General features: G+C 41.6%; 1 protein-coding gene across 1 annotated transcript; it reads right to left on the bottom strand.

Moving 5' to 3' along the window:
- Positions 1-131: 131 nt before the first annotated feature.
- Positions 132-10,976, bottom strand: psmd5 (proteasome 26S subunit, non-ATPase 5). The gene is made up of 10 exons (XM_014123499.2): positions 10,754-10,976; positions 9,475-9,619; positions 3,870-3,983; positions 3,655-3,783; positions 3,157-3,266; positions 2,876-3,018; positions 2,498-2,689; positions 2,257-2,366; positions 969-1,109; positions 132-630 (listed from the first exon to the last, which is right to left on the bottom strand). Exons 1-10 carry the CDS (start codon positions 10,924-10,926, stop codon positions 373-375), a joined length of 1,515 nt encoding a protein of 504 aa, XP_013978974.1. The 5' UTR covers positions 10,927-10,976; the 3' UTR covers positions 132-372.
- Positions 10,977-19,667: the final 8,691 nt, after the last annotated feature.

Below are 19,667 nucleotides of genomic sequence, written 5' to 3'. Positions count from 1 at the left end.
CATATGAGTCAACATCCTTGTGGAGTCCATGCCAACGAATTGAGGTTGGTCTGAGTGCAAAAGGTGTTCCTAATGTTTTGGAAAGTCTGTCTTATGCGAGTGTGTGATATAAAAATCATAAAACTATTGGATTGTCATTTTCAATATGCTTCCTCTTTAATAAGGGCAAATATTTCACTTAGAAAAAGCAACAGTAAATGCATCTCAGGCTATCAATCTAATAAAATAACAAGAATTGAGTCTTGTTGGTCCTGGTCTGGTAGCAGTCTCAAGTTAAACCTACGCCCCATACAGTTCACTACTTTTGAGTAGGGCCTAAGGTAGTGTGCTATATTGGGAATAGCATGTAATATGACATTTTCCCCATTTCTCTCAGTCCGCTCCCTCTGTGGTCACTGTTGCCACAGCGGTCACATAGTACGCTCCCTCTCGGAGGTAAGACCGCAGGCGTAAGTAGTGCTGGCTACCCAAGATGTCCGCTGCTGTGGAAGAGCTCACCAGCGCCCCCACAAGCTCAAACTTAGCATCCTTCGCTTCCTTGGTCGGACCAGTCGAACGGTCGACAATGAACTCCATGAACCCTGGTGTGCCAATCATTAACCTTTGACCCCATGGCTGGGGAGCGATGGCCTGCAACACAACAAAAGACACCATATAGAAAATTACTGAGTTTTAGCCAGTGAGGCAATAATTGATGAACAAACAATTCCTATGTTTTCATGAAATCACCTCCGACTCAATGACACTTGTCTTTTACAACAGTGGGCCAAAATCACAAAGGGTTCACAAAAGGTACCACTGAAAAACAGATGGAAGCAACCATTTTATGAGTTTGAATTCTTACATCAGATTCTATACAAGAAATATGTAGTATGGTGCTGAAACATATCCGCAGTCGCTTTGTTCCGTTTCTAAGAAAGAAAGAAAAGTCCAGTAATGTGTACATTAATTCCTGACCATCCACTCACAGTGAATATGCGTAGAGCACTACAGTGGAGCTCAGGGAAGGGCTGGGTGCTGATGTTCCGGATCATCTCCATAGGCTGGTTAGACAGCAGATGGAACCAGGACTCTGTTAGAACCAGCAGGTCCTCTGTCTGCTGTTCAGCCTGGTACGCACACAGACACAGCATTCTTTACACAAGGTCCATTATGTCGTTCTATGTATGACCTGACTCATTTCAGATAGAAATGCAACTTGTAGATCTGTCATTCTCATTGAAAACAAGTCGGAAACTACACTATCGTTCAAAGTTTGGGGTCACTTAGAAATGTTTTTTTTTTTTTTTTTAAAGCACATTCTGTCCATTAAAATAACATCAAATTGATCAGAAATACAGTGTAGACATGGTTAATGTTGTAAATGACTATTGTAGCTGGAAACGGCTCATTTAATGGAATATCTACATAGGCATACAGAGGGTCATTATCAGCAACCATCACTCCTGTGTTCCAATGGCACGTTGTGTTAGCTAATCCAGGTTTATCATTTTAAAAGGCTAATTGATCATTAGAAAACCCTTTTGCAATTATGTTAGCACAGCTGAAAACATGTGCTCATTAAAGAAGCAATAAAACTGGCCTTCTTTAGACTAGTTGAGGATCTGGAGCATAAGCATTGGTTCGGTTTGATTACAGGGTCAAAATGGCCAGAAACAAAGACCTTTCTTCTGAAACTCATCCGTCTATTCTTGTTCTGAGAAATTAAAGCTATTCCATGTGAGAAATTGCCAAGAAACTGAAGATCTTGTACAACGCGGTGTACTACTCCTTTCACAGAACAGAGCAAACTGGCTCTAACCAGAAGAGAAAGAGTAGGAGACCCCGGTGCACAACTGAGCAAGAGGACAAGTACATTACAGTGTCTAGTTTGAGAAACAGACACCTCACAAGTCCTCAACTGTCTCAATGTCAACAGTGAAGAGGTGACTCTGGGATGCTGGCCTTCTAGGCAGAGTTCCTCTGTCCAGTGTCTGTGTTCTTTTGCTTATCTTTTCTTTTTATTAGCCAGTCTGAGAAATGGCTTTTTCTTTGCAACTCTTCCTAGAAGGCCAGCATCCCAAAGTCATCTCTTGTTTTGCAGGTAGTATAGATTTGTTTAATATTTTAAGGTTATTACATAGTTGTCTTTACTATTATTCTACAATGTGGAAAATTGTTTTAAAAAATATGGAACGTGTAGGTGTCCCCCATTTTTTCTGGTAATATATATATATATATATATATATATATATATACACACACACACACACACACCTGCAGAGTGATTAGGAGTGAGATGGCCTCCAGACAGCGCACTCGCAGCTCGGTGGCTCCACCGCTGGCCAGCTGGCTCATTCTCTTCAGCACAGCATTGAACTTTTCACCTGAACACACAAACCCAAACAGAAAGTGAGTAATTGTTATCTACTGCAGTTACTAAATTGTTTATGTAATAAGGAATTAATGCAGTGAAACTAAACACAAACAAACCAACATACAAAATAAAAATAAAAACCTGTTTTCTGCAGGACTTGTTTCCCCTCCACGGTGGAGCCCAGGACCCCCAGTGTGTCCAGAGCCACTCCAGTCATAACAGGGTCTGGGTCGCTGGTCATCTCAAACACCTTGTTCTGGAAAGCTGGGTAGGTCTCACACACATGCTGGGGACTGTCCATGATGGCCAGGTTCCCAAAGAACTTCACCAGCCCTGTGTGGGAGACATCATGGTCCCATCTGGCTCAGTTGATAGAGTGTGGTGATTGCAACGCCAGGCTTCTGGGTTTGATTCCCATTGGAGCCCAGTACGAACATGTATACTGTACACTATAGTCTGGATTTAGCGTCCGCTAAATTACTAAAATGCAAATGTGAGATGAACTCATAACATCCTCACCTGGCAGGTAGAAACTAGAGAAGGGGTCTGATTTTGCTCCAGTGATCATGTTGGATATCTTATCCATGATGCCTTGCTGTGCCAGGTACTGGCGCCCATGCTGACTGTGGGAAAGTGTGGTCACCATCTCAATGGCTGTAGCCCTGAAACAGACAGAGGTCACTACATATCATAAAAGGGAAATGAGAGGGGGAGTTTGTGTTTCCGTCTGTGTGGCCAGTGACGGAGAGTGGGAGCAAGAGATTGTCTGTTTTATAGGGTGTGGGTTATCCATGTTTTACCTGACCAGTACATCATCTCCTGTCAGCTCCCCCAGTAGCTGGGAAATAAAGCTGCTGTTGGCACAGTAACCCAGGGAGACAGGAGAGACAGACGATATGTCCACTATCAGCTGCAAAAGGAGAGACAAGTCAATATTGAACAACAGTAGAATTGACATTCCCATTCAAGGCATAGGGTATCCCATGATGGGTACCAGCAGCCATATTTGGTGTGCTATTTGTACCATATTTATACTAAGAAAAACACTTCCTTCCATTACTGTGCTTATTGGAATTTGCACTTTGTAAAAAACATGTTAAAATATCGTTACTAGAATAGTTACTGCAATATTCAGATGTATAAGCAACTTCATGATAAGGTTACCATATGTTTAACTGATGCTTATCACTATGCTCCACCATGCAATTCTATTTTCAAACACTCATATGTATGGGCAGGCAGATTTCCAAAAGATTAGACATATTAGGAAACAGACAAACGTGTGGCAATGGGCGTACCTCATATACTCTGTATCTGACAATATCACTTGTAGCCATCACATCCTTGAGGTCTTTCAGCAAGTCGCTCCTGAATAGAGCATCTAACCCAGCTTTGGAATGGCTAAGTTTGGCAAGAGCTCGTATTGCCTGTGAAATTGATGAACTGGTCTTGAGCAACAAGTGGTTTTGAAATGTAACATGTGGTTAAAAAAATGTATCATCTTTATGCCAACCTCTTTGGCCACTGACATCTTCTCTCCTCTGATGCAGTGGATCACTTCCCGAAGTATGTCTTGGTTGTTCTGAATTTCTGTTACTGCCTCATGGTTCAATACCATTCTACCAATCTGCAGAAAATGAAAATGTTATTGATTATGGCTGCCTGATCTTTGTATTAAGTTATGCCACCATGACAGCTAGAGATCCACCCGAGGCTCAGACAGACCAGGGGGGGTATTCATTAATAGCAGAAAAAAGCAAAACATTTTGCAACAAATTCCAGGTAGGACCCTCCCAATGTTCTTTTTAAAAAAGATTGTTGGCATTCAGCACATTTCAAGTCTGCTGAGCGCAAACTTCTACGTTGTGAAAATTCTGTGGAACCTCCAGTGTGCGTTTACTGTGAACACTAGAGGTCGGCCGATTATGATTTTTTTCAACGCCGATACCGATTACTGGAGGACCAAATAAAGCTGATACCGATTAAATCGGCCGATTTATATATATTTTTAATAATGACAATTACAACAATACTGAATGAACACTTATTTTAACTTAATATAATACATCAATAAAATCCATTTAGTCTCAAATAATGAAACGGGTTCAATTTGGTTTAAATAATGCAAAAACAAAGTGTTGGAGAAGAAAGTAAAAGTGCAATATGTGCCATGTAAAAAAGCTAACGTTTAAGTTCCTTGCTCAGAACATGAGGACATATGAAAGCTGGTGGTTCCTTTTAACATGAGTCTTCAATATTCCCAGGTAAGAAGTTTTAGGTTGTAGTTATTTTAGGACTATTTCTCTCTATACCATTTGTATTTTATATAGCTTTGACTATTGGATGTTCTAATAGGCACTTTAGTATTGCCAGCCTAATCTCGGGAGTTGATATGCTTGAAGTCATAAACAGTGCAATGCTTGAAGCATTGCGAAGAGCTGCTGGCAAAGGCAGTAAAGTGCTGTTTGAATGAATGCTTACGAGCCTGCTGCTGCCTTCCACCGCTCAGTCAGACTGCTCTATCAAATCATAGACTTGATTATAATATAACACAGAAATACGAGCCTTAGGTCATTAATGTGGTCAAATCCGGAAACTATCATTTCGAAAACAAAATGTTTATTCTTTCAGTGAAATACGGAACCGTTACGTATTTTATCTAACGGGTGGCATCCATAAGTCTAAATATTGCTGTTAGATTGCACAACCTTCAATGGTATGTCATAATTACGTAAAATTCTGGCAAATTAGTTCGCAACGAGCCAGGCGTGAGACTCTGCTGTAAGCTCATCACTCCCCCTAACTGGGAGGGGGCCAGAGACAATTAATCGATGCCGACACATCAATGTTTCTCTGAAGTACCTTATGAAAGCCTGACACTAAGATCATAGTCATGTTGGCAATAGAAAAAGCATTCAAATGATGGCCACCTGACCCAGAAAGCAGTTTATAATAGACCATTTTTGGATTGCGTAAACAACTAATTGTGTGTAATATGGGACGCAGGACTGTGTTTCAAGCCAAAACTACAAGTGTGCTTGCTTCAGTTCCTCAACAGCAGCTAGGTGAGCAACAACAAAAAACAATAACTTAGTAGTTGAAGTCACCTTCCTTGAGTCAAAAGTGCAATAAAATTACTTAGGAACTGTGCACTTTGAAGGCGTGTGGCCACTTTTGCAGGCATCCGTTAGAGATCTTACTCAAACTCTTGCCATTTTTTTCCCCTTACTCACCAGTAAGACAAAATATTCTAATTATGTTACTTAATGTATCGAGAGTATTTTAAGATTTCGTACAGTAAATGTAATTTAATAAGTGTTCTCCTTCAAATTAGTGATTCCATATGAAACCAGGACAAACATTTACACAAAATTGGAGGCATATTAGTAATAAGTATTTTGGTTATTATAAAAAAACGTTTTAGGATTATTTAATATCTACCATCTTTGATTTGGCTAATTTTTAAATACGTTGAATTTCAAAAAACATGTTATATTAAATGAAGTGCCCTCTAATAGAGACCACATGGACAATTAAATGATTTTTAACATGATATGGATAGGGGGCAGTATTTTCAAGGCCGGATGAAAAAAAACGTACCTGGTTTAAACTGGTTACTACTCTTGCCCAGAAACTAGAATATGCATATAATTATTAGCTTTGGATAGAAAACACTCCAAAGTTTCTAAAACTGTTTGAATGGTGTCTGTGAGTATAACAGAACTCATTTGGCAGGCCAAAACCTGAGAAGATTCCATGCAGGAAGTGCCCTGTCTGACAATTTCTTGGCCTTCTTGATTATCTCTATCCAATACAGGGGATCTCTGCTGTTACGTGACACTTCCTACGGCTCCCATGGGCTCTCAGAAGGCGGCAAAAAGCTGAATCGTGGCTTTGCAGGCTCTGGCTGAAAAAAAGTAGCGCGTTTGGATAGTCCATGGACAAGTTCTGGCCTGGTTTAGATCTTATCTGTCGGAAAGATATCAGTTTGTCTCTGTGAATGGTTTGTCCTCTGACAAATCAATTGTAAATTTCGGTGTTCCTCAAGGTTCCGTTTTAGGACCACTATTGTTTTCACTATATATTTTACCTCTTGGGGATGTCATTCGAAAACATAATGTTAAATTTCGCTGCTATGCGGACGACACACAGCTGTACATTTCAATGAAACATGGTGAAGCCCCAAAATTGCCCTCGCTAGAAGCCTGTGTTTCAGACATAAAGAAGTGGATGGCTGCAAACTTTCTACTTTTAAACTCGGACAAAACAGAGATGCTTGTTCTAGGTCCCAAGAAACAAAGAGATCTTCTGTTGAATCTGACAATTAATCTGGATGGTTGTACAGTCGTCTCAAATAAAACTGAAGGACCTCGGCGTTACTCTGGACCCTGATCTCTCTTTTGAAGAACATATCAAGACTGTTTCAAGGACAGCTTTTTTCCATCTACGTAACATTGCAAAAATCAGACATTTTCTGTCCAAAAATGACGCAGAAAAATTAATCCATGCTTTTGTTACTTCTAGGCTGGACTACTGCAATGCTCTACTTTCCGGCTACCTGGATAAAGCACTAAATAAACTTCAGTTAGTGCTAAATACGGCTGCTAGAATCCTGACTAGAACCAAAAAATTTGATCATATTACTCCAGTGCTAGCCTCCCTACACTGGCTTCCTGTTAAGGCAAGGGCTGATTAAGGTTTTACTGCTAACCTACAAAGCATTACATGGGCTTGCTCCTACCCATCTTTCCGATTTGGTCCTGCCGTACATACCTACACGTACGCTACGGTCACAAGACACAGGCCTCCTAATTGTCCCTAGAATTTCTAAGCAAACGGCTGGAGGTAGGGCTTTCTCCTATAGAGCTCCATTTTTATGGAATGGTCTGCCTACCAATGTGAGAGACGCAGACTCAGTCTCAACCTTTAAGTCTTTACTGAAGACTCATCTCTTCAGTAGGTCCTATGATTAAGTATAGTCTGGCCCAGGAGTGTGAAGGTGAACGGAAAGGCTGGAGCAACGAACCGCCCTTGCTGTTTCTGTCTTGCCGGTTCCCCTCTTTCCACTGGGATTCTCTGCCTCTAACCCTTTTACAGGGGCTGAGTCACTGGCCTACTGGTGTTCTTCCATGCCGTCCATGGGAGGGGTGCGTCACTTGAGTGGGTTGAGTCACTGACGTGGTCTTCCTGTCTGGGTTGGCGCCCCCCCCTTGGGTTGTGCCATGGCGGAGATCGTTGTGGGCTATACACGGCCTTGTCTTAGGACGGTAAGTTGGTGGTTGGAGACATCCCTCTAGTGGTGTGGGGGCTGTGCTTTGGCAAAGTGGGTGGGGTTATATCCTGCCTGTTTGGCCCTGTCCGGGGATATCATCGGATGGGGCCACAGTGTCTTCTGATCCCTCCTGTCTCAGCCTCCAGTATTTATGCTGCAGTAGTTTATGTGTCGGGGGGCTAGGGTCAGTCTGTTACATCTGGAGTATTTCTCTTGTCTTATCCGGTGTCCTGTGTGAATTTAAATATGCTCTCTCTAATTCTCTCTTTCTGTCTTTCTCTCGGAGGACCTGAGCCCTAGTACCATGCCTCAGGACTACCTGGTATGATGACTCCTTGCTGTCCCCAGTCCACCTGGCCGTGCTGCTGCTCCAGTTTCAACTGTTCTGCCTGCGGCTATGGAAACCTGACCTGTTCACCGGACGTGCTTGTTGCACCCTCGACAACTACTATGATTATTATTATTTGACCATGCTGGTCATTTATGAACATTTTAACATCTTGACCATGTTCTGTTATAATATCCACCCTTCACAGCCAGAAGAGGACTGGCCACCCCTCATAGCCTGGTTCCTCTAGGTTTCTTCCTAGGTTTCTGGCCTTTCTAGGGAGTTTTTCCTAGGGAGTTTTTCCTAGCCACCGTGCTTCTTTCACATGCTTTGCTTGCTGTTTGGGGTTTTAGGCTGGGTTTCTGTACAGCACTTTGAGAATATCAGCTGATGTACGAAGGGCTGCATAAAAATAAATTTGATTTGATTTGGCTGGTCACAGTACTGTGAGACTCAGGCTCGTGCCCGAGTCGACCCCATGCTTTATTTTCTTTTGTCTTTTTACCTAAAAGCAGATTCCCGGTCGGAATATTATCGCTTTTTTACGAGAATAATGGCATAAAAATTGATTTTAAACAGCAGTTGACATGCTTCGAAGTACGGTAATGGAATATTTAGAAATCTTTTGTCACGAAATGTGCCATGCTCGTGACTCTTATTTACACTTCGGATAGTGTCTTGAACGCACGAACAAAACGCCGCTATTTGGATATAACAATGGATTATTTGGGACCAAACCAACATTTGTTATTGAATTAGCAGTCCTGGGAGTGCATTCTGACGAAGAACACCAAAGGTAATCAAACTTTTCTAATAGTAAATCGGAGTTTGGTCAGGGCTAAACTTGGTGGGTGTCTAAATAGCTAGCCGTGATGGCTGGGCTATCTACTCAGAATATTGCAAAATGTGCTTTCACCGAAAAGCTATTTTAAAATCGGACACCTCGATTGCACAAAGGAGTTCTGTATCTATAATTCTTCAAATAATTATGTTTTTTGTGAACGTTTATCGTGAGTAATTTAGTAAATTCACCAGAGGTTTGCGGGGGGTATACTAGTTCTGAACGTCATATGCTAATGTAAAAAGCTGGTTTTTGATATAAATATGAACTTGATTGAACAAAACATGCATGTATTGTATAACAATGTCCTAGGTGTGTCATCTGATGAAGATCATCAAAGGTTAGTGCTGCATTTAGCTGTGGTTTTGTTTTTTGTGACATTATATGCTAGCTTGAAAAATGGGTGTCTGATTATTTCTGGCTGGGTACTCTGCTGACATAATCTAATGTTTTGCTTTCGCTGTAAAGCCTTTTTGAAATCGGACAGTGTGGTTAGATAAAGGAGAGTTGTCTTTAAAATGCTGTAAAATAGTCATATGTTTGAAAAATGGAAGTTTTAGTATTTTTGAGGAATTTGTAATTCGCGCCACGCCCATCATTGGATATTGGAGCAGGTGTTCCGCTAGCGGAACGTCTAGATGTAAGAGGTTAATGAATACATCACAGCTGTAACATACTTGTGTCAATGCCAGTATTTTGACTGTATCATCAGGATGTTTCAGTCCAGCCTGAAGTTCCACTCTGCAGTTTTGGGCCAGGTGGACAGGGCTGAGGGCGAGCAGGATTCGACCAAGGATGTCCACGCATAGCTCAATTTTCTCTCTGTGAAATTAATGAGACTTCGTCATTGAAAATCTTTCATGCACGACTCAGCTACACAAACGCACTTTGCATTAAAGCTAGAATCCTTAATTGAAACAAAGCCTGTGTTTTGGTAAAAAGCTGAGGGAAGGGCTTGGAGAAATGCAACCACTCACATTCACAGACAGAGCTATGGATGCAAGAACTTACCATCCATGACATCAAAATTATAGTTTTAACCTGGGCCAAATTCAGTTGCAAAAGGTTCTTAAGGTTCCAGATAGAAATGCAGAGAATAGAGCCGACGTGATTCATTATTCTACATGTCCTTGACTGAGGCATGTTCGTTCTACATAGAATATTTCTACCTAAACGTTCCTGAATGCACACTATATTTGGAGGCTATACAGTGTTTTCTTTACAAACGTTGGCGTAAAACAAGCCTGCATTTTCTTGGATCTGATGGCGTAACTACGACAATTGAACTAAGCTCATGAAGCATTTAAATAATATTGTAATGAAAAAGACAGGGAGCAGGTCTCGAACTCTCGACCTTCTAGCCGAAAACCAGCGCGCTATCGATTGTGCTGCAAAAGCATGCTCAAAATGCAGTCGATATCCGTGCGCTTATAAACCGAGGGACGTTACAATATATTCTTCAAGAATCAATGGGTATATATATAAAATTAATGTATAAGTCATAAAATGGATGTAGCTTTAAACCATTAACGACAACACAGCTAGCTACCTAAGAAAGGGACAGTAACGTTAGCATTCATACCCAAGTCAGCTAGCGAGTCGAGAGACAAGACTAGTTAGGTAACGTTAGCTTATCTAGCTAGCTAAGTTACATTGCACTAATGAAGGTGCTGTGTATTTTGCAAGGCGCTAGCTAAGAAAAGGCCAGCTAGTCAAGAGTACCGTTAGCATTCACACCCAAGTCAGCGAACTAGTCGCGAGACAGTGGTTAGCGGTTTAGGTATGTAGCTATACTTATCTAGCTAGCTAAGTTACATTGCGTGAACGTGCTGTCTATTTTACAAGGAAGCTGTCCAAGCTAACGTTAGCTAACTAACAGTTTGAGTGTGTTGCTATGCTAAATAGCTAGCTAATGTAAGTAATAAGGCTTGACTCAGCAATGCAGCGGTTACAGACCTGTCATTTGTGTTCAAAAGAGAGAAAATCACTTCAAGCCGGAGTCCACTCACTGTATCCCTAAGGGCGCTTACAGGTATTGATAAAACGGCAGTTTTTAAAGTTTGCAGCTCTTCGATAGGCTCTTCAAGGCTTGCTATTTCAACGAACAAACTCTCAATTGAGGCTGCCATTTTGCTCTTGCAACCTTCTTCCTCTTTGGTATAATGGCGTTTGCAACAATTATGTGTGCTTTCCGCCACCTACTGTACAGGCGAATAATACAAATAACCAAATAGAAAAAATGTGCAGTAAAAATAATACATATATACAGTTTATAATTTTTTTTAAAATCATATAAACTATCAATAACGAAGTTTACATGTTACTAAATCAGCCTGCTTTTCTGTTCTAATCAGGTCCCTAAACACCTTCAGAAAGATCCTATGAGGTCGGGACATTTTCTGGTGACAGTAGTCCGTGCAGTGCTTCTTCCGTTAAGTCTTGGAAGCCCAAAAACTTCTCGGCTGCAGATATAATGAGGTCCAGTTTCGTGGACTTCTTGGACACTTGTGCTGTACAATTAATAACTGTGGCTATAAAGTCAACAAAATCCACTTTTTTTCAAGTGTATCCAGATCACTTGATTGACGTATAACATTTGCAACTGGTTGCTGTGCATCCAGCACCATATCTTCTTCAGAACTGTGGCCTCTTGCCTCTTCAACTCTCTTCACTGCCTCCAGATAGGAGATTTGCTGCACAGCCTTGATCCTACAACCTCTTTCACCCTAACAAGGCACTCAGGGAATTCGGGATTAAGTTCCCCACCACAGTTACAACATTTTACATTCACAGACTCCTTCATAACATATTCCTTCTGTCTGCAAACACTTGACACGTGGCCAAACTTTTTACACTTCTGTCATTACATTGGGTTTTGCATGAACGCTCTTATATATCCCAGCTTTACATAGGGTGGTGTATACTCTTCATCAAACATCAATAATACAGATACACTCTTTCCAATTCTCCGTACGGGTCAAGCCACGTGCATTAACTACTCCTGTATATTTTTTCCTAAGATATTGATTATCAATGTCCTACGGGATCCCATAGTTAACACCTTTTACCAGTGCCCTGCTCCGAAAATCAAAGCTGTCTACTTCATGGGTCCATAATTTCGTGAGCCACAATTCATGCTCATTTTACTTTTTGGATACACATATCATCAACATACCACTCCAGGTTACTTTGACTGCACCCACTTTTCCCAACGCTTTCTTCGCCATCCTTGTGACTTCAAAAGGTTTTCCCAAATAAACATCCTTATCCAAAAAACATACTCCAACAAGAAACGATTCATCAGACTCATTTTCCACAACAATTTTATCCATTTTTGTTCCATTCTTGGACTTCCCTGTTGTCCACTCATCTTTCTTACTAAATCAAATCACATTTTATTTGTCACATACACATGGTTAGCAGATGTTAATGCGAGTGTAGTGAAATGCTTGTGCTTCTAGTTCCGACCATGCAGTAATATCTAACTGTATTCGCTGTGCTTTCATCTTCAAACAACACTTCTGCTTCCGCCATCTCAACTTCTCAAAACACTTCTCAAAACACCACATAGGGCTGTGGCGGTCACAAAATGTTGTCAGTCGGTGATTGTGAAGCAAATAACTGTCGATCTCACGGTAATTGACTGTTAATTAACATAAACACATTTAGCATCTCCTGGCTTCCACACATAGCCTACAAGCCACTGATGCAGACCTTTGGATCATCTATAGTAAAACAAGTTCAATAAATCCATATAATATAGCCTACACCTTCACAATAAATTCATTATTTATTTTAGACAGGTCTAAAGAAACATGATATGAAGAAAATCTATTCTATTTCAGAACAGAATCGCATACTCTGAGTGGTCCTTATATTAGGTCCTGATCTGGCTATGCCAAATGGTTGTGGGCTACACTAGTTAATTTAGCAGACAAGATTTGCTTAGAATTCCATGGCATTATTTTATATTATTTTATAGTATGAAGAATACAATTGAACAAAACTGAATAATATAGAAAGGATATTTTTTCCAAATGATTTTAGAGCGTGCGCACATGGGCTATTCTGTGTTGAGCGGTTAACAAAGAAATAGGTACTCCTATATGCTTAATTTAGAGTTATTAATGCAACTTTAGTTGTTCTACAAACATTGGGCTATGTGTTTTGATTTTTAATACATTATAAGGCTGCATGATGCAACTCAACTTTGAAAAAAGTTGCTTGAAAGGCATGAGCTCTGCTTTGTTTTTTGCGCAGGCTGTACACTTCATCAGTCCCTCATTCACAATTTGACAAGCACTTGCTAATGCCTCGAATTTCCCGATGGCATCCCCTTTGTGTGGCCGTAACGCACCCTAAAGAAATCCATGCCTTTTGACACTCTCCTTCCAGACTCATATCAAGCATCTCCAATCCAAAATCAAATCTAGAATTGGCTTTCTATTTTGTAACAAAGCCTCCTTCACTCATGCCGCCAAACTTACCCTCGTAAAACTGACCATCCTACCGATCCTCGACTTTGGCGATTTCATTTACAAAATAGCCTCCAACACTCTACTCAGCAAACTGGATGCAGTCTATCACATTGCCATCCATTTTGTCACCAAAGCCCCATATACCATCCACCACTGCGACCTGTATGCTCTTGTCGGCTGGCCCTCGCTACATATTCGTCGCCAGACCCACTGGCTCCAGGTCATCTATAAGTCTATGCTAGGTAAAGCTCTACCTTATCTCAGCTCACTGGTCACGATAACAACACCCACCCGTAGCACGCGCTCCAGCAGGTATAACTCACTGGTCATCCCCAAAGCCAACACGTCCTTTGGCCACCTTTCCTTCCAGTTTTCTACTGCCAGTGACTGGAACGAATTGCAAAAATTGCTGAAGCTGGAGACTAAACATCAGCTATCTGAGCAGCTTACCGATCGTTGCAGCTGTACATAGTCCATCTGTAAATAGCCCACCCAATCTACCTACCTCATCCCCATATTGTTTTTATTTACTTTTCTGCTCTTTTGCACACCAGTTTCACTACTTGCACATCATCATCTGCTCATCTATCACTCCAGTGTTAATCTGCTAAATTGTAATTACTTCTCTACTATGGCCTATTTATTGCCTTACCTCCTCACGCCATTTGCACACACTGTATATAGACTTTCTTTTTTTCTATTGTGTTATTGACTGTACATTTGTTTATTCCATGTGTAACTCTGTGCTGTTGTTTGTGTCGCACTGTTTTCGCTTTATCTTGGCCAGGTCGCAGTTGTAAATGAGAACTTGTTCTCAATTAGCTTACCTGGTTAAATAAAGGTGAAATAAAATTAAAAATGAAAAAGTCATAATATATAATTCACAACTGATAGGCTAATATTGTCACCGATCAGAATATTCTTGATTTAATCTTGTTTTTATATGTGAAATTTGTTTTGATTTAGAATGGACCATTATCATGCACCTGTCTTGAAACAGGGGGGGGGGGGGATACATGTAATCTATGCACTTAAATAGCGAATGGGGGATGCTTTTCCCATGTTTAATTTTCATGCCAGTCAGGTAGGCTATATTCCTGTTGTAAAGATAAGCAATGTGCTTAGTATTAGAACAGTTGAGAAATAAATATAGTAAGCCTATAAAAAGCTGATGGCATCCTCCTCTTTTGAATAGAGGCCATCACTCTGTTTTGTCAGGTATTTGCATAGCCTATAGAAATGTTGTGCAACATGAGCTCATGGGCTCTCATGAAGTGTTTGATTACATTTATGTCAGAGTGATTAGAGGGAACAGTAGAGTGCTGAATACCAGGCAATTAGCAAGTTTGGTATGCTAGTAATGACCGTCAGCAGCATCATGGCTTCGAGAAGTCTAATTACTGTGACTAAACGGTCAAGTGGAATTTTACTGCCTTCAGGACTCATGACTACCGGTGTGGCGGTAATACGGTCACCACAACAGCCCTACTCCACTTAGTGGAGGCCATCAATAAAGTGAAGGAGTCCAATGAAGCGCTGATGCACGTAACGATGGTGACAGGTGTGCGTAATGATGGGCAGCCTGGCGCCCTCGAGCACCAGAGAGGGGGAGCGGGCGAAGGCGTGACAGTACCCCAGGGTTTTGGTAGAACTCTTACCCGATCTATAGCAATGAATGTAATTCTACAGTATTTCAATATAATATTTCAAGGACAAAATTACATGCAGTTAAGTATTTATTGGTTGTAGTGGGGACAGTAACATTAGTACTCTCTAAAAATTATACTCTAAGGAATTTATTTAAAAAAATACAATTATGATTTCGTTCAGTTCACATAATATGTATAATTTCAAAATATGCATTAAGGTGTCTGTAATAGAATATACTTGGCAAAAACACATGTCGACACTACCCACTGGGCACAGACATCAATTCAACGTCTATTCCGCGTTGGTTCAACGTTATTTAATTGAAATAATGTAGAAACAACGTTGATTCAACCAAGATCTGCTTAAACAAATATCATTCCCTTTCTTCTTGCTTCTCTGCCAGAGATTCTGTCACAGTTTTAATTAAATTCCCTCTTGGCCCCAGCCCAGCATGTGGGTAAAGCCTGCCCCTTTTTCCTGTCTCCCCACATCAATACTGGTTACGCAGAATACAAGGGTTGTGCGTGCCTATACATCCTGGCCCCTGACCAATTATCCCAAAAATGTGGCTGGCATGCTATCAGTGTGCACTCGGATCATTCCCTAGGATTCATTTGGCTTAATTTGGATTAACACCCCTCATTTGTGGCCTTGACACCGCACGCTCTTCAGCCCCTCGTCCGCAGCAGTCCAGACTGACTCGACTGGAAATTTAGCATTTAGGTCAATGTCATGTTATGACAGTTTTCTCACTCAATGTGATGAGATTTAAAGTTTCAGGCTCAAACTGGCCCCCGTCAGGTGCAGACAGAGTAGATAATCATCAGGGGTGCACAACTTTTGATCCTCAAGGGAAGAAGTGTCTGCCAGTTATTGTCCTTGCTTTCTAACCAGGTGTATGTGTGTCCTCACTAGCCGATATATGACATGAATTGCAGGGAGAAACAAGCGCTGAACATCTACCATTGCAGCAGAGGTACTGAGGATCCCTCTCCATAAACAGCAGTTTACATTTGCAGACTCTATTTGGCTGTTGGGCTCACATATGTTCCACTAAGGAGAAGCCACCTTGGAAGTCTGTCAACAGCTCAGCAAACAGGGTGCAAAGCAGGCTTGGTTCTCATCCCGTGGTCTAGCAATGTTTTGCTATGGATACCAACCAAACCATGGAGTTGATGCCAGAGCGAAGAATGATTACGTGACTAGAATAACCTGAATTTCACTGCCTTACTGTATGGTGTAGGAGTCTTAAAACAGATCTTTCAAAGCTTTCACTGAAGTGATCAATATTCTATTCCCATGGCTCAGTAGAGTAGCAGAGTTTCCAGCAGATTCTATAGGTCATTAGAAAATGGGTCAGTCTGGTCAAAATATAGCAGATTTATACCAAAAAAGCTGTTTAAAATATTACAAAGTTATTGTACATTTGTTTGTTTAAACCTAAAGGGGTACGGTGAACCAGTAATTGATTTCATATGGAATGACTTTCAGGACATGTCAGGCTCTTTGAACACATTTAGAGAAAGCTGTGGAATTCAGCTAATATGTATTCGGCCCTGTTCTGGAGCAAAGGACTCAAATTTCAGACAGTCCGGAACATCCCTCTGATTTGGAGCAGCATCCCCCCTGAGCCAACATCCCATTCCTCCTGTGCACCACATACAACACACACACACCCACCCACACACAGACCCCCACACACACACTGCTGCCCCCACCTTCCTCCCAGTCGGAGCAATGTGTGTAGAGGGGTCAGTTAAGGAACCGCTCACTGTGCATGCGCCTGTCAAGATGGTGGGATTTTCCAAGAGAAAGCAGAGAGAGAAGGGAGTAGAGGAAAACCTGCTGGCCCCAAGACCCTCACCGCCTGCTGGGCTTCTTAATGTGAGGTCTAGGGGTCAGTAAACTGAATGTGGGTGGTGCAGAGCTCAGGGTGTCTAATGAATGACTCCACACAGAGAGCTGCATGTGTGCAGAGAGAGGGACGACACATCAAACCCAGACAAACACAGTTTTATTTAGGCTCTGTTTGCACTGACGACAGGGACGATGGGGCTGAATTGCCTGTGATTTGGGGCAGCGTCAGTGGCAATCAATGACTGGACTGATTAGAGCTGTTCTTTTCTGTGGTTTTCATCTTGTTGAGGGGTTCATTGTGGGCTGTGTGTGTGAGTGTTCTCTATACGTTCCCAGGGAGGTGGAGCTGAAGCTCAGTATTCATTTGGCCCTCCAGCCCCCTTAAGTACAGGAAGTAAGTAAACCCATCTCTTCTTGATGACATCTGTGGTTTTCATTTTTCCTTTTTTACAAACTCATTCGTCTTTCATTTGCAATTTGGTTACCATGTTAAACATTTATTTTAAGCAATCCAGCTCAAACAGTACCTGCAGATTATTTCTATGTTGATGGTTTATTCTATAGTTTTTGGCTGTCTTTACTGTGTGTGCACAGAAGCTTTTAAAATCTATTAGGTTTGGAAGTATCCATGAAATGGAAATGCATGTCTACCGTGTAAAGTAAACATTTGGCCAACAAGTCTGAATATCAATTACACACTGCCAGTGGTGGGAAAAGTACCCAGTTGTCAAAATTACTCAAGTAAAGGTGAAAGTCACCCAGTAAAATAGTGCTTAGGTAAATGTCTAAAAGTATTTGTTTTTAAATATACTTAAGTATCAAAAGTAAACAATACATAAATATATATATATACATATATACATATATATATATATATACTGATCAAAAAAATAAAGGGAACACTTAAACAACACATCCTAGAACTGAATGAAAGAAATAATCTTATTAAATACTTTTTTCTTTACATAGTTGAATGTGCTGACAACAAAATCACACAAAAATAATCAATGGAAATCCAATGTATCAACCCATGGAGGTCTGGATTTGGAGTCACACTCAAAATTAATGTGGAAAACCACACTATAGGCTGATCCAACTTTGATGTAATGTCATTAAAACAAGTCAAAATGAGGCTCAGTAGTGTGTGTGGCCTCCATGTGCCTGTATGACCTCTCTACAACGCCTGGGCATGCTCCTGATGAGGTGGCGGATGGTCTCCTGAGGGATCTCCTCCCAGACCTGGACTAAAGCATCCGCCAACTCCTGGACAGTCTGTGGTGCAACGTGGCGTTGGTGGATGGAGAGAGACATGATGTCCCAGATGTGCTCAATTGGATTCAGGTCTGGGGAACGGGCGGGCCAGTCCATAGCATCAATGCCTTCCTCTTGCAGGAACTGCTGACACACTCCAGCCACATGAGGTCTAGCATTGTCTTGCATTAGGAGGAACCCAGGGCCAACCGCACCAGCATATGGTCTCACAAGTGGTCTGAGGATCTCATCTCGGTACCTAATGGCAGTCAGGCTATCTCTGGCGAGCACATGGAGGGCTGTGCGGCCCCCCAAAGAAATGCCACCCCACACCATGACTGACCCAAAGCCAAACCGGTCATGCTGGAGGATGTTGCAGGCAGCAGAACGTTCTCCACGGCGTCTCCAGACTCCGTCACGTCTGTCACGTGCTCAGTGTGAACCTGCTTTCATCTGTGAAGAGCACAGGGCGCCAGTGGCGAATTTGCCAATCTTGATGTTCTCTGGCAAATGCCAAATGTCCTGCACGGTGTTGGGCTGTAAGCACAACCCCCACCTGTGGACGTCGGGCCCTCATACCACCCTCATAGAGTCTGTTTCTGACCGTTTGAGCAGACACATGCACATTTGTGGCCTGCTGGAGGTCATTTTGCAGTGCTTCTCCTGCTCCTCCTTGCACAAAGGCAGAGGTAGCGGTCCTGCTGCTGGGGTGTTGCCCTCCTACGGCCTCCTCCACGTCTCCTGATGTACTGGCCTGTCTCCTGGTAGCGCCTCCATGCTCTGGACACTACGCTGACAGACACAGCATACCTTCTTGCCACAGCTCGCATTGATGTGCCATCCTGGATGAGCTGCACAACCTGAGCCACTTGTGTGGGTTGTAGACTCCGTCTCATGCTACCACTAGAGTGAAAGCACCGCCAGCATTCAAAAATGACCAAAACATCAGCCTGGAATCATAAGAACTGAGAAGTGTTCTGTGGTCCCCACCTGCAGAACCACTCCTTTATTGGGGGTGTCTTGCTAATTGCCTATAATTTCCACCTGTTGTCTATTCCATTTGCACAACAGCATGTGACATTTATTGTCAATCAGTGTTGCTTCCTTAGTGGACAGTTTGATTTCACAGAAGTGTGATTGACTTGGAGTTACATTGTGTTGTTTAAGTGTTCCCTTTATTTTTTGAGCAGTGTATATATATATATATATATATATATAAAATCAAAAACAATATGCTTAAAAAGTATGAATCATTTCACATTCCTTATATTAAGCAAACCAGACAGCACAATTTCTTGTTTTATTATTTTACGGATAGCCAGGGCCACACTCCAACACTCAGACATAGTTTACAAATGAATCAGTTGTGTTTAGTGAGTCCGCGAGATCAGAGGCAGTAGGGATGATGAGGGATGTTCTCTTGATAAGTGGGTGAATTGGAAAAATGTTCTGTCCTGCTAAACATTCTAAATGTAACTTGTACATTTGGGTGTCAGGGAAAATGTATGGAGTAAAAAGTACATTATTTTCTTAAGGAATGTAGTAGAGTAAAAGTAAAAGTTGTCAAATATAAAAATAATAAAGTACAGATACCCCAAAAACTACTTCACACCATTGCACCCTACTGAATCCCC

Source organism: Salmo salar, chromosome ssa01 (genome assembly GCF_905237065.1).
Source record: "Salmo salar chromosome ssa01, Ssal_v3.1, whole genome shotgun sequence".
NCBI lineage: Eukaryota > Metazoa > Chordata > Actinopteri > Salmoniformes > Salmonidae > Salmo > Salmo salar.
Note: the sequence above shows the minus strand (reverse complement) of the source record. Positions and strands in the feature narration are given on the sequence as shown.

Bases quoted from the DNA above. Each gene is read 5' to 3' on its own strand.
- psmd5 (XM_014123499.2), bottom strand. From the start codon at position 10,926: ATGGCAGCCTCAATTGAGAGTTTGTTCGTTGAAATAGCAAGCCTTGAA. The intron at 9,620-10,753 runs GTCTGTAACCGC...TTAATTTCACAG, and splicing joins CTTTTGAACACAAATGACAG to AGAGAAAATTGAGCTATGCG. The intron at 1,110-2,256 runs GTGTGTGTGTGT...TGTGCGTACCAG, and splicing joins CACTCCTAATCACTCTGCAG to GCTGAACAGCAGACAGAGGA.